Source organism: Centruroides sculpturatus, unplaced genomic scaffold (assembly GCF_000671375.1).
Source record: "Centruroides sculpturatus isolate CEXI.00-Female unplaced genomic scaffold, Cexi_2.0 scaffold547, whole genome shotgun sequence".
Classification (NCBI taxonomy): domain Eukaryota; kingdom Metazoa; phylum Arthropoda; class Arachnida; order Scorpiones; family Buthidae; genus Centruroides; species Centruroides sculpturatus.
The window spans coordinates 89,281-103,000 of record NW_019384676.1 but is presented as its reverse complement, the minus strand read 5'-3'; the positions used below and the strand labels follow the sequence as shown (position 1 = coordinate 103,000).

The 13,720-nt window shown below is 34.1% G+C and overlaps 1 protein-coding gene across 1 annotated transcript in view; it reads left to right on the top strand.

The window, feature by feature from the left end:
* LOC111626840 (pikachurin-like) overlaps window positions 1–13,720 on the top strand; it is an 83,149-nt gene that overhangs the window by 59,717 nt on the left and 9,712 nt on the right. The window contains exon 3 of the mRNA XM_023370357.1: window positions 11,281–11,383. Within this exon, the coding sequence (XP_023226125.1) occupies window positions 11,281–11,383 (103 nt within the window). The remainder of the gene's footprint in view (window positions 1–11,280; window positions 11,384–13,720) is intronic.

The following is a 13,720-nucleotide window of genomic DNA, read 5'->3' as shown; positions in this document are numbered from 1 at the left end:
TCGAGCCAGTCATCTGACACCTTTCTGGGGAAACTTTTCGAATTGAAATAACATTTGTACAGGACGTTCATATGCAGTTAATTTAGGTCTCATCTTTCATCTAGCTAATTCTCTTCTTGAGATTAAGGAAAGACGGACGGACAACAGTGGGAATTTATAAGTCTACAATTTTTTCAAATTGCAGCACAAATATTCAATGTATGTATGCTAGATGAAATGTTTATACCGTTTAACGTATCTGCACCGAATTTGGCATGAATAATCTTCGACACCCTAGAAAAAATACTCTGGGGTCTTCCAAACGACCCTAAAATCCACTCCTCTACTTAAACCCGAGTAATCTTTCGTTTCGCAACTTCGTTATTGTAAATACTCGAGTCAATAAATGTATATTTTAAATACTAAAGAGTATTGTTTTTTATCACCCTCTCCCAACCCAATCTTACCAACCCCAGCTCCTTAAAAACCCGAGCAACGTCATGCCCACTCCATAACAAAGTACTGATTATCATGCCATTAATGACAGCTGCAAAAATCCATGTAGCAGGGCACTAAAAAGTTATATTACTGTTTACACCAAGTTCCTAACGTCTGTTAAAGTCGCAAATTTATATCAATATCTGATACACCTTTCTATTGACCCCATACAAATAAATGTTAATAATACCCATCACGACAACAATAATGGAGTCGAAATAATGGTATAAATGACATTTAATAGACTTTATGCGGTGGAAAAGTCACACAGTAAAGGTACAGAAGTAGACATGGCATGGCAACTTCCACTTGTCATAATACCAGAAAGATATTGTGGCCGAAGTAATGTGCCACTTATCAAAATGAAAGAGAGATATGGTAGACGTGGGGCCACTCCACTTGTCAAAATATCCCGAGATACATTTTAGGATGCCCTACTTGTCAAAGAATAGGTAGCAAGAGAGTTGCGGTTGTTTTTCACCCGTGAAAATCTCGATATTATCGATCGATATATATATATATAAATCATATTATTAAAAAAGAAAAGATGGAGGTAAATTTTAAAATTATCTTCACTTTATTTTTATCAATTCGTCTAGGAAAAAATATACAAAAATAAATTTTTATATATATAAAGAAGGTTTTTTTTTGTAGATATCGATTTGACCATCGGGTCATAATTGCTGCCATAAAAGCGAAACTACCATCCGAGCAAGATTGCCAGATGTCGTATTATAGATATAAAACATCCCAACTTATGAAACAAGGGAAACTAATAAAGGGTGAGAGATTTATAAGGGGAGACCATACAGTATATCACGGAAACGACAGAAGGATATTTAAAAGTATACCATCCTCCTAAAAAAAAAATACATCTGGCAATCCTACTCGGTTAATACATGGGCGACACTAGTAGCAGATTTATGAAGCCTTCTTCCAGTAGTAAAGTTAATTATCGTAGGGTTTGTGTTATATTTTATTCGAAACTATACAAATACACCCCAAAACTAACCTAAAAAAGAAGAAAAAGGGGAAAAAATATATCTGGCAATTCTGCTCAATTATCACAAGAGCGACGCCAGTAACAGTTCTACGAAGCTTTCTTTTAGTATTAAAGTTAATTATCGAGCATTTTGGAAGTTTTATTTGTTCGAAACTATACAAATACACCCCAAATCTAACCTAAAAAGAAGAAAAAGGGGAAAAAAAACAAAAATACAACTGGCAATCCTGCTCAATTATTACAGGAGCGACACCAGTAACGGTTATACGAAGCTTTCTTTTAGTATTAAAGTTAATTATCGAGCATTTTGGAAGTTTTATTTGTTCGAAACTATACAAATTCAGTAAAAAATAAAATAATATATATATATATATCTTCCGGTTTATAGTAACATTTCGGCATTGATCTCTTACTGTCAAGGGAGATCAATGGCCCTGTGCAGCGATTGATGTATTTTCTTACATCACTTCTTTTATTTAGGGAAAGATTTTGTTGAAAAAGTTGAAAATTTCGGTGAGTCCTCTCTCTCTCACCATATATATATATACTAAAAGATATCTTGTGTGGAGATTGGTAGAACATTCTTTATTACCATAAACTCCCAATCATGAAAGCGATGTACTTTCCTGTATCCTATGGATCTAGTTATAGTACAAGCGTGAAAAATCGGTAGAGGGATAAAATACTCTCGAGATCTATCGAGAAACCCCAAAATACATATTAAAAAAATTGATCACTTTAGGAAATAAAAAAAAAGGCAGAGAAAGTGGCAAGAAGAAAATTTCCTAGAGTTACAACAACCCTCTCTTAAGCAACAAAATCAATATCTCAATCTCGTTTCTTCCTCCATTTTTTTTTGTTTTCTTGTTTATTGGAATTTATATTTAATATAATTCAAATTTTTCCGGTTGGTAAATACTTCGATTATTATTTAACCATTCGGATTTATGAATATCCCTCGAGATACTCGGTGAAGATTTTTAAAAGAAGAACGGAGGAGGAAGAGGAGGAGGAGGAGGAGGAATAAATGTATATCTTCTTTTCTTTATTATTATTATTTTTTTTTACAAGCCGGTGGTTCAACTTACATGTACGTTAATTAGCAATTAGCATAAGGACATTAAAGATATAATATTAAAATTTTCTTCTGTGGTACGTTAATCTATAGAAATCTCTTCCCGCTAACATCTTTAATTTTATTCCTAAAGTGAACTTAATTAACGGCGTTTTGTTCCTACAAAAAGAGTGAATAATTAAGATGAAGAGCAATAAAAATTTAAGAGAAAAATCCTTATTTTCTTTTTTGGAATTTTATTTAAATTGATTATTTTTTTTTTGTTTTAAAAAATGGGAAAATTATAACTGTTTGTGCGATGTTGTAGCGCCGTGTGAAACGTTCTTCTCTATCCATAAAGGTGTTTATGTACTATGAATTTTGATACTGTGTTTGATATTCTATGCGGCATAACAATTAGCATAAATTATTCTCCAGTTGTATACCAAGTTTATATTCTTAGCACGGTTGCCAATTAAAGCGCATTTTTCTCGTACACGCCTCAAGAGTAACAATTTTTTTCGATTTTTATAGATAGAAATGATGCCGAAGAGGGAGAAATTCTGTTTGTTTTCGATTTTATTTCATTTAAATCAAACAATTTTATTATTCTAAACACTACGACACTGTAAATTTTTCCTGGCGTATCCCTCGAATCAGTTGCAAAGTGGGGTTTGGTGGGGTAAGGCGATGCAACACATGAGCGATCTGCCAAGGGGAAGACTTTTTATGGAAAAATTACCCTTGGTTAGATGTTAGACACGTGAAGAAAATCCGGAAAATTCACGTGTCCTACCTGTTGGGCAGGCACGTTTAGTGGCATTGTCAACTGGCCACTGTTTGGGCAAAATGGGAGAAATTATAGATAAAAGAACACGTTTTCTGCATTTCTTGTGCTTGTATATTAAATTTAATGATTATATATTAAAAATTATAACAGCATTTACGGACGTATACTTCAATAAGAGAATTTGCACGTGAAATTTGATTTATTACGCTTCTCAATGACTATGTGCTGTAAATACTGTTTTGTTTGCTTAATACTGGGAATTCTCTTTATTTAACTTGATATTCTTTAGAAACTTTGGCTTCTTCTCCTAAATCGAGAACACTTCCTTTAGATCTCGTTGACCTCTTCTAAGATGGTCAGAAGATATATTGTAGTTTATTTCTTAGATACGCTCAGGCTCTTTCATTATAACAAAGCTTCTTGTATTGCATTATTTATAGAAATGTTTGCTGCTATATCTCGAAGGGCAGATAAATTTTTAAACAAGTTAAAATAGTCTTGCCTTTAACATTTTCTATGTAAAGATCTTAATCTTTGGTAGAATTGCGAATAACCTTAACGTATAAAAGTGAGTTTTCTTTCTTGGATACAAAAAGTGTTCTTCTTTATTATTCCCAAATTTTTAAAAGATTACAAAGTATTTTTAATGGTTCTTATCTTATTTTCCTCAAATTTATTATTATAAATATTTTAATGATGAAGATTTCTTATTGTAAAACTATAAAGACTGACAACAACCTATAGGTTGAAGGTTATAAGTTCACAAACCTTCCTTGTTGACGAACAAGGAATCTTCACTGTCAGCAGAAGAAACGTGGCAAAATCTTCCTGAATTTCTTATTTTAAACTAGTTTTTTGTTTTATTTTTAAATCCCAATACATTTCGAATTCAGTAGCTTTAACACTAGGACCATTAAATCTTTAAGGAAAAAAAAAGTTCACCGGAGATTCTTTCATTATATACGCTAGTAAACGAAAATGTTACAATCATTTTGGATTAATGGAGTAAAAGAAAATGCTTCGTTTACCGGCTTCTTTAATTCTGATACCACTTGTGAGTGTCATTATTCAATTCAGCTTTTCAGATTTCATTACACCAACACTGAAGCTTCTTTTCTTTAATGAAAACGATTCGATTTGCATAACTGTTGCTAAACTCGAGAATCTAAGTTAATGGAGTGCAGTGCTTGCTACTTTGAAATTCTTTTATCTTACTTCAGATAATTATGGAAAAGTTTGTTAAAATATCCCGTAGGGGTGTAACCGCCCCTTATTAATGTTAAAACCCATAATGATGTTTAAAGTTTGAGTTCCTCCACCGGTGGGATTTCGGAACTTTCTGAATGAGTCTAGAGAGGGTCTTCAGCTTTCTTGATTACACTCAGAATAATGATGTCTTCCCTTTACTTACACGTTGTGTTTCACGTGTTTATTCGTATTGTTCACTACGTAAACAAGTTTAATTCCTCTTGGTCCTTTTTGTACACCACATCGTTTAAATTTTCTTTGACTCGAGTAAAACTTTAATAATCACTCACAAGTGACCGAGTGATAAACACCAGCCTGAACACCTATCGTAGATTCACTTTGACCAAACGGGCTGGACAGGTTGAATTTTTCAAGTTATCGTCAAGCTTCAAACCTCTAAATATGGACCAGTTTCTCATAACGCCCTCTCAGGTGGCACTCCCCTTGGCAGATTGTCCATGTGTTGCATTGCCATATCGCATCAAACAATCATCTCACTAAACAACATTCAATTGTTCTCTTTAAGATTGCAAGTCTAATACGGAAGATCCTGTCAAACCTATCAAACTGTCAGAATGTATCAAAACCCATCAAATCTACTAGAACCCTACCACACTTACCTGATCCTACCAACAAACCTACCTAACACCCATCCTGCTACCTACACAAACCTACCAAACCTAATTGATCCTACCAAAATACCATTGCAACTATCTTATCACCTTTTATCACCTACCAGATTAGATACAATAGATACCACACAAGAAGAAAATGGAGGAACCAAAGCGAATTTTGCTAAGACATCTTCAATATTTTCGTTTCTATCGTTAATTAAATTAATTTCGTTTCTTCCAAACTCTTCTAGTTCCTACTGTTCAAGCTTCCACACGAAATTGAACACTTTCATTGCTGGTTCACGCGAATTTACATTTTTTGGCACAATAAGAAATTCTCGCGGGTACGAAAGGTAGAGGCAGGAGAATTGCGAGAGGGGGAGGGAGAGGGAGAGAGAAATCACCAGTTTGAACGATGCTCTTCCATATTGAAAGAGAGAAACATTAATTTTCTATCACTAAAAAAGCGCATTGTTAGTCTTTTGAATCGACAAAGGAGCCATTATTAAATTGCAGACAGTGCAGAAAATATTGACCCAAACTTCGTTTTACTTCGCAGATTCACAAATTGATTTTTTTTTCTTTTTTTCTTTTCTTTTTTGTGGTAAATTCCCGCGATTTTAACTTAGTAATGAAAGCGTTTTACGTTTTAATGCATACTTTTTGTTGTTAACAACGAGCTGACATGATGGATGAGCTTTTTTTTTTCCATTGATACCGGGCAATTTAATTTTAGTAAATCTTCAATTTTGATCTTATTTGTCAGTTAAATTCGTTAACAATAACTTCTATTTTATTTAATTTTTTTAATTTGAAACCTTAATAATATTTTTATTGGTAATTAAATAACGATAACGAAAATCCACGAACGAGTTGCTTAACTTTCCCGGTTAAAATGTTTAAAATTTCGCGTGGCGCCATCTTTTGTGATTTTTATAAATTTAATTATTATAAAATGGCAAAAAAGGTTAATTTTGAGGATAGAGGTGAGTTTTATTTTAAAAAGTTATGAGGATTTTTATTCCTTATTAGCATTTAAATCCGACCCTAATTGAGATGAGACACGTGTTCGCCTATATCTCCTTAACCCTTTGACCTTTATCTACGAAAATTTAACAGTATCGATACATCTAATACGCAAACCTCCGTGCAAAATTTCAGAAATTTTCGACAAAGGGCACGGGAGTTATTAAGCTTCATATTGGATAAAGAGAATCGTGCCCCCGCGTACTAACATCCATTTATACATACAGAAAACCCCCAAACAGTTGTGAAAGTAAATTAATATTGCATGTTTATCTTGCAGGCATTAAAAAAGGCTTTTTGACTAGCTGGAGGCTAAGCTATGACGTATAACAGGCCCATCCTCTCCAACAATGTGAGGCTTATAAGAAGAGTGGTTAAAGTACGAAGCAACACACGGCACAGTAGCAACAATTGAAACTATTAAAGAATAGGTGTAAAACGAAGAATACAGCTGTTACTAACAGTTGTACGGGATCGATAGCTACAGCAATTATAGGTGTAACAAAGCATTAAACTCGATGTGTACGTACCTTACGGGTTACCCTGTACACAAGAAGACATTACGATTACAAACTACAGGGTGATTCAAAAAGTATATTAACAGCAGCAGGGTGTATTAGGGCTCTACTTTTTTTATTTTCTGAGAAATGCACAATGGGTTATGTCACTACAAGTGACATAACCCATTGTGTTATGTCACTACAAGTGTGGAATATCAAGTTACTTCCATTGTTTTAACATAGAAACAAGTACAAACGTTAAGCTGTTCTTTGTATCAATTTTTTGGCAAAATAATTGGGCTGAAATTCTTAAATTGCAGACCTGTACACTCCCACCGTCTGTCTGCCTGTCCTTAACTATATACGAACTTTCGACCAGGACCGGAAGTCACGTCATTTTTTTTTAAACTTAAAAATTTCACGTTACAGTTACATCGCTAATTTCTTTATCATGAGAGCATCTCGTGTTGTTAAATACTAGAAAAGAAAGAATGAAGGAGGAAGTTGTATACTGCTTTTAAGTATAAAATAATGACACATTTCTTTAAAAATAAACAATACTTTTTTTATTATTAGTCTCCAAAACTACATATTTTCTCAGCGTAAACAATAAGCTCCCTTCAAACTTTTGCCAAGTTTCCTTTATATTTTCTCGTATATATTCTTTCCTAAAATTGAAGAAACTTTTACAGATCTTCCAGCAAAATTATCAAGCTTGAACGGTTCCTTCTAACCATTTTTTTTTCTACCCCACGAACGTGCTTATTAATTTCCCTAACAAGAAAGCAATCTTTTTAATTCATTCCAATTGTATATTTTTAACAAGAAAAAGAAAAAGAAAACAAACAGAAAGCAGAAAGAATTTCGTATATAGAAAAAGGGAAGGAAGTTAGAAAACTCGTTTATATCAAAGCCTTCTACTCCCTTTTCCATTCCACATCCCAAGAGAAATAGGAAAATGTTTGCTTCACTATAAATATTGAAGAATAATACTTTCATTTTCAGAATGAAGAAGAAAAAAAAAAAGGTAGGGAGGAGAAGAAGAGGGAAAGGAACGAAATTTTTGCTGAACCAATACAGAAAAAAAATATATAATATTTAGCAAACATTTCCTTCCTTTGCATTCTACAGAAATTGTCAATACAACCCCCTTTTTTCTTTTCGTTATTCTAACAGCAGGTGAATATTTAAAGGATTTTATTTTCAGTTTATAGTAACTACCAAACTCTCTCTCTCTCTCTCTCCAATCCTTGCACAACTAGTTTTATCTATCCGGAGTATTTTTATAACAAATAGAAACGAGTCATTGCTCATAGAGAAGAGAGAACAAATCTTTCCAAAGTAATACTTTATTCTGAAATTCAATTGAGTAAAAGTATAAAGGAAAATATGAAATTTTTCTATATGAAAACACGGGGTAAAGGAAAGAAAAAACTTTAATAACAAACGTTCTGTTACACTTTATATTTACACAAGAACGTTTTTTGATAGGTAAAATGAGAATGAAATTACATTAATTGTTTAGAAAACGTAATTTCTTCAGAGCTTGATCTATCCAAGAACTTTGTTTTCCTCTTGTTGTAGAGAGAACAATGGGCGAATATGATTCTTTTATCGTTCTTTGAAAACAAAATCCGGTTATATTTCAGCAAATATGTACCTTTTTTTTGCCCCCTTTTAAAAATATGACGTCCTTTTTGTACGGGCTTCGACACGGGAAGAAAGGAGAAGTCAATTATTTTCTTCCTTCTTTCGTTTTTATTTATCTTGTTAGAGATGAAAGGATTACTTTAGTCGAGTCACTTGCCGACTGCTGAAATCAAGATTGACAAGAAAGAAAAAAAAAAAAAAACAGACAGCGAAGTGATACAATTGTTAATTTCCGTACAGAAAGTAAATATGCACCAGAGGGGGTGAGCCAGAAGTCGGTTAACGTTGGCAGGAACGTGATATAAGACACAACTGAACGTGCTGATCCAGTGTAACTGGGATGAATACAGGGGGTGCACTTTGTAATTCGGGTCTTCCCCTAATATCGCTTTTAGTTACGTCACTGGTCCTTAATTAGAGACGAAACAAACACTTCTCTACGGGGGTAAAGTATAATTTAAATACTGTAATGACAAATAACAAAATACAGTCGCAAATAGAAGACAGTAATATATTATTTATGTCTTCGCCTTTCACGCCACGTGAACAACAAAGGGTGTATCTAAATGACAAGAAAGACAAGTAAGCGAGACAACGAAATAGTTTGTTTTATATGAAACGAACTGTGTCATTGGCTGATTTACTTGCCTGCTTGTCACCTCGATGCACCCAAAAAGTCAAACGAGGTGTCGACCTTTCTCTTGAAGCTCCCACGAATTCGGAAGGACCCTAAAAACAATAACAACAACAAAAAAGAGGGACAAGACAAACACACTAAGGATTTATTTCTGTGTATTGTCTTCTATACGTGAATATAAACGCAGTTTATAAAGGAAACAATACGATTAATGACATCACCTCCGTGTTCCCACGCGACACGTGGAGTCTTTTGTTTTGATTTTTCATTGTTGCCGTGGTGGCCACGTGAAATAAGGTAGCGAGGGAGGGAGATTGGGTGTGAGGACGATTCATTAGAGTCCGTGTTTGGGACCTGTGTGACAATTATATTAATTTCTTGAAAGCGCTTTGACTGGTGAAGTGACTCCACATTACAATTGGATAAGCAGGCCAATGAACCACGAACGACACGTCCATTGAGGAGAAAACAGAAAAAAATACGGCCGTTGTTCTGAGGTCATTCAAAAGAAACGGGCCCGAGATAAATGGCCGCCGTTTACAGGTGGCCGCTGTCGGAGGTTCGACTATATGATTATTAAATCCTGCATACAACGGCCACTTTTTACGTTCCCGTAAGTGGCCGTTGTTAACAGGTTTGGACCGTAAATATTCTTAATTTTAATGTCAAATGTTTACTGTTGTAGAAGTTATAAGAATTTAATAGCCTTTACAATTGTAAAATCAATTATCGTCGAATTAATCTTTATATTAGGAGGATGAGGTAGAAAAAGGGAGGATATTTTAAAATTTATTTTTACTTTGAAGACGTTAGAGGAGGCCATTTTAAGAATGACTAAAGCAATTGTTTGTGAATGTTTTATTCAACTAGTGCACTTAAAGAGGGGGGACGTTATTGTTAAAGTAAACAAAGTGTTGTTATTCAGATAAAATGTTTTCTTATAGTCAAAATATGCTAATGAAGCATTTATATGCATTGCTTTCTATTATCAATATCACATCAACCGAATAAAAGAGCAGTGTCAGAACTTTTTTGGTTATTCCATGCATTTCTGTGGTTTTTTTTTGATCTTATCAAAAAATGTAAAAAAGAAAAACAGGTTTGGTAACAGTATCGAGGGATTATATACCATAAAAACTGAGCTAGAAGTGTGCAGTTGTTTAGGTGTAGGTGTACATATAGCTGTTTGTGTACAGGTTGTTTATGTAGGTATTGAGGTTGTGCAGATTTACATATAAGTGTTTATGTATTTGTATAGTTTGGCAGATTGTACAGGTGTTTAGGTTTATAGGTTGTGTACGTAGGTGTTTAGGTTGTAAGCTAAGCACGTAGGTGCTAGGTGTGTAGGAGTATTATGTGTTTGTATGTAAGTGCTTTTACATATAAGTGTTTATGTGTTTGTGTGTTTGTATAGTTTGGCAGATTGTACAGGTGTTTAGGTTCATAGGTTGTGTACGTAGGTGTTTAGGTTTATAGGTTGTGTATGTAGGTGTTTAGGTTGTAAGCTAAGCATGTAGGTACTAGGTGTGTAGGAGTATTATGTGTTTGTATGTAAGTCCTTTTATAGACTGAACACGTTCATTTAACAATTTTTTTATGATGTAAACCGTGAGACGAATTAAATTAAAAGAGAAAATTGTTTTTAAAAGTATACCAAATTGTTTTCTTTTTTTCTAATCTTAATTTTAAACTTTTCAACTGACTAACTTCAACAAAAATTTCTGTTTAAACTATTTTATTTTTTTTTTAATAATTAAGATAATGAAAAAGTTTATTAACGATTCCACATAAAGATAATAGACTTGGAAATAATGCAACAGAAACAATTTGATACACAAAACTTTTCTCTTCCTCCCCTAAATTGACTTATATCATTATAATTATTTTAACAGACGAAATCTTTAATAGGCAATCAAATTTTAATTATATTTAAAATATATCGATTTGTTAAATTGAATCTTTTCTTATGTAAGAAAGGATGAGGAAGATGCTGGATAAGAAACACAACATTGTTTTCTTGTATCTATTTCTGAGTTTTGTCATGTTTTATTGTCAAGAAACTGGCAAAACAATATACACATGACAGCTTTCGATCGAAAACTTTGTGATTCTTGTTTATATTAATATTGTGATAGCGATACACGAGAATTCGTGTCACATCTAACATACACCACTCCAGTTTCTTCCTGTAAATATCAATATGTTGCTCCGGAATGGAGCAATATACTAAACACTGTATCAATATTTTCGTATTGTTTTAATAAATTACTTTCAATTGCAGAAAATTACGACGATGACGATGAAGATGACGAGGATGATGAGAACGTCGAGCAGCTACCAAAACCAGAAGTACTGAAAGCAAAGATGTTTAACGACAAAGATAGGTAAAGTACCCATTTTATCAGCTTCATTTCAAGTGTTGCACCCCCCCGCCTTTGATTTTATTCGGATAACATATTTATCTAAGTTCTGTTCTTATGTATTGTGTGATATATAGGGTCAGTGGCGTGGGGAATGATGTATGGCACAATTTCGAACCTTATATATATCATACGGTTCGATACCAATCATGTAATAGAATTGTATACAGTAAAACCTGTCCAAAACGGAACCTGTCTAAACGGGTACAGTACCATTCCGATTTACACAGTTTTTGCTGTAAATTCTTTACCTTATTTCATGAATTTTCTTGAAATTTTCTAACTTAATCACCCGAAAACCTGCCAACCTTATCCAGTTCACACGACATTAAAAGTGAAGCGGATAAAAGACACTGTGTAATACGGACATAAATACTTACTTGAATAGCTTGAAGTAAGAAAATAGATTTATGTATTTATAATATTTACTCGGGTAAATATTATAAATACATAAACACTTGGCATTAGTCTCGAATGACATAACGTCTTTTATCATCATCACTCCCTTGATACACTACAAATCATTTATTGTTTACCCGAACAAACATCTTAAAAATGCTATTTACTACGTTATTTACTACGTACCATTATTTCTAACACAAGAGCTCACCAGAACCCGAGTGAATAAATAAAAGCGCCGAACACAAGTCGCGGGTTCGCACCTGTTTGCTAGATATTTTCGTGTTTTATTCACGTGTCTAACACCTAAATAGGTGCCAGTTTTCACGTATAAAGTCTACCTTCCTTGGCAGATCGCCCATGCGTTTCTTTTGCCTTATCCAATCCATCCATCCACGAACTTGCCCTTCATGAAACGTCCATATTACCATGGACGTTTCATGAAGGGCCATTGACATTTTATGCTGCAGGTTGCATTTATTTCATTCTAACTTTTCCTCATCTGATAACTGCGAGGAGGGAAAGAAGAAAAACTAACTCCAAACCAAGACCACAAAACAGATCGTCTCATGCTCGCCACGTGCCTTACTGATGATAAATCATACTTTGTCGGTGATCATCGCCGACTTCGCCCTTTTCCTCGCCATTTTAAGCTGATTTTTATTGGTGAATATGCAATAATTTTTTTTAAAAATTATTGCATCCTGAAAGCTTAATTTCCATTCTCACCAGGCGACTTTCATTGGCACCGGCAATCTATTCAGTTCTGTGATTCCTCAACGATAACTACCAAAAACTTTACACATAATTTCTCACTCGTCTCACATCCCACCATCCAGTTCAACATTCATCACTGCTCGTGCGTTCTCTCGACCTCCATTACCAATACGCTACGTTTCGATGTGACGAGCATTAACTTGGAATGGCTGGAAAATGATCTGTTCTGACCGGAAATAATTCATTTTTTTGGAATCTTTAGCAGTAAAATATTGCACAATTGTGTGACTTGTGAAGTAAAATTTACGGGTAATAATGCAGAAGATTGATGTAGATGCTACGTACAGACATTCAGACAGATCCTTCGTCGAAGTAACGAGTCCTAATTATGTAAATTAATCTTGAGCCAAGGCTCAAGAATCTTCTTCCACCATCACAAAGTATTCGGGTTTGTTCTGGGAATCGATTGCGACCGAACCTCCGAACAACGGACACTGACGGAAATATAAAAAAATGGTCGTTGTTTGAAGGTGGCCGTCCGTTGGAGTTTATCTGATGGGTGAGCGATTTGAAATTATGTAAATTAACCGTGTGCCAACGCTTCTTCCACTACAAAATCGATTGTAGCCGAACCTGTTAACAACGGACACTGTCGTAAACATAAAAATTAACAGTTGTTTGGGAGTTTGTTTTGTATTAATTTCAAAAAGAAACATTTTCGAAAAAAATGGCCGCCGTTTAAAGGTGGCCGTCATAGGAGGTTGGACTACTGTACTTAAAAATATCTGAATATTTGTTTCGAATAAAATAATCCTTTAAAAGTAGTATAAAATATGGAAATTTTAATAATTCGATACGAACTAAAAACAAGAAACTGCAAGTGTGAGAGTGGCTCGAGCCATATTTGGCCAAATATTTTCTAAAATTCTATACCAAATTTTAAAATTCTAGTGTAATTTTATTTCCGAACACGTCTACCTAGAATTTTCTTAGCAAATTCTCTAAACTACGCCCCAAACGTGTACAAATAGTACTTTTCTAAACTACAAGTAGACGAGGATTTTCTCGTATTCCAAGCCTTCCTACCGTCACACCCCCGTTTCTAAATTAAAAATCGAGTCGGATACGTAACGTAACAATAGAAGCAATTGGCAAAAACGCTTTTGATTCGAGTTTAATTTGTTT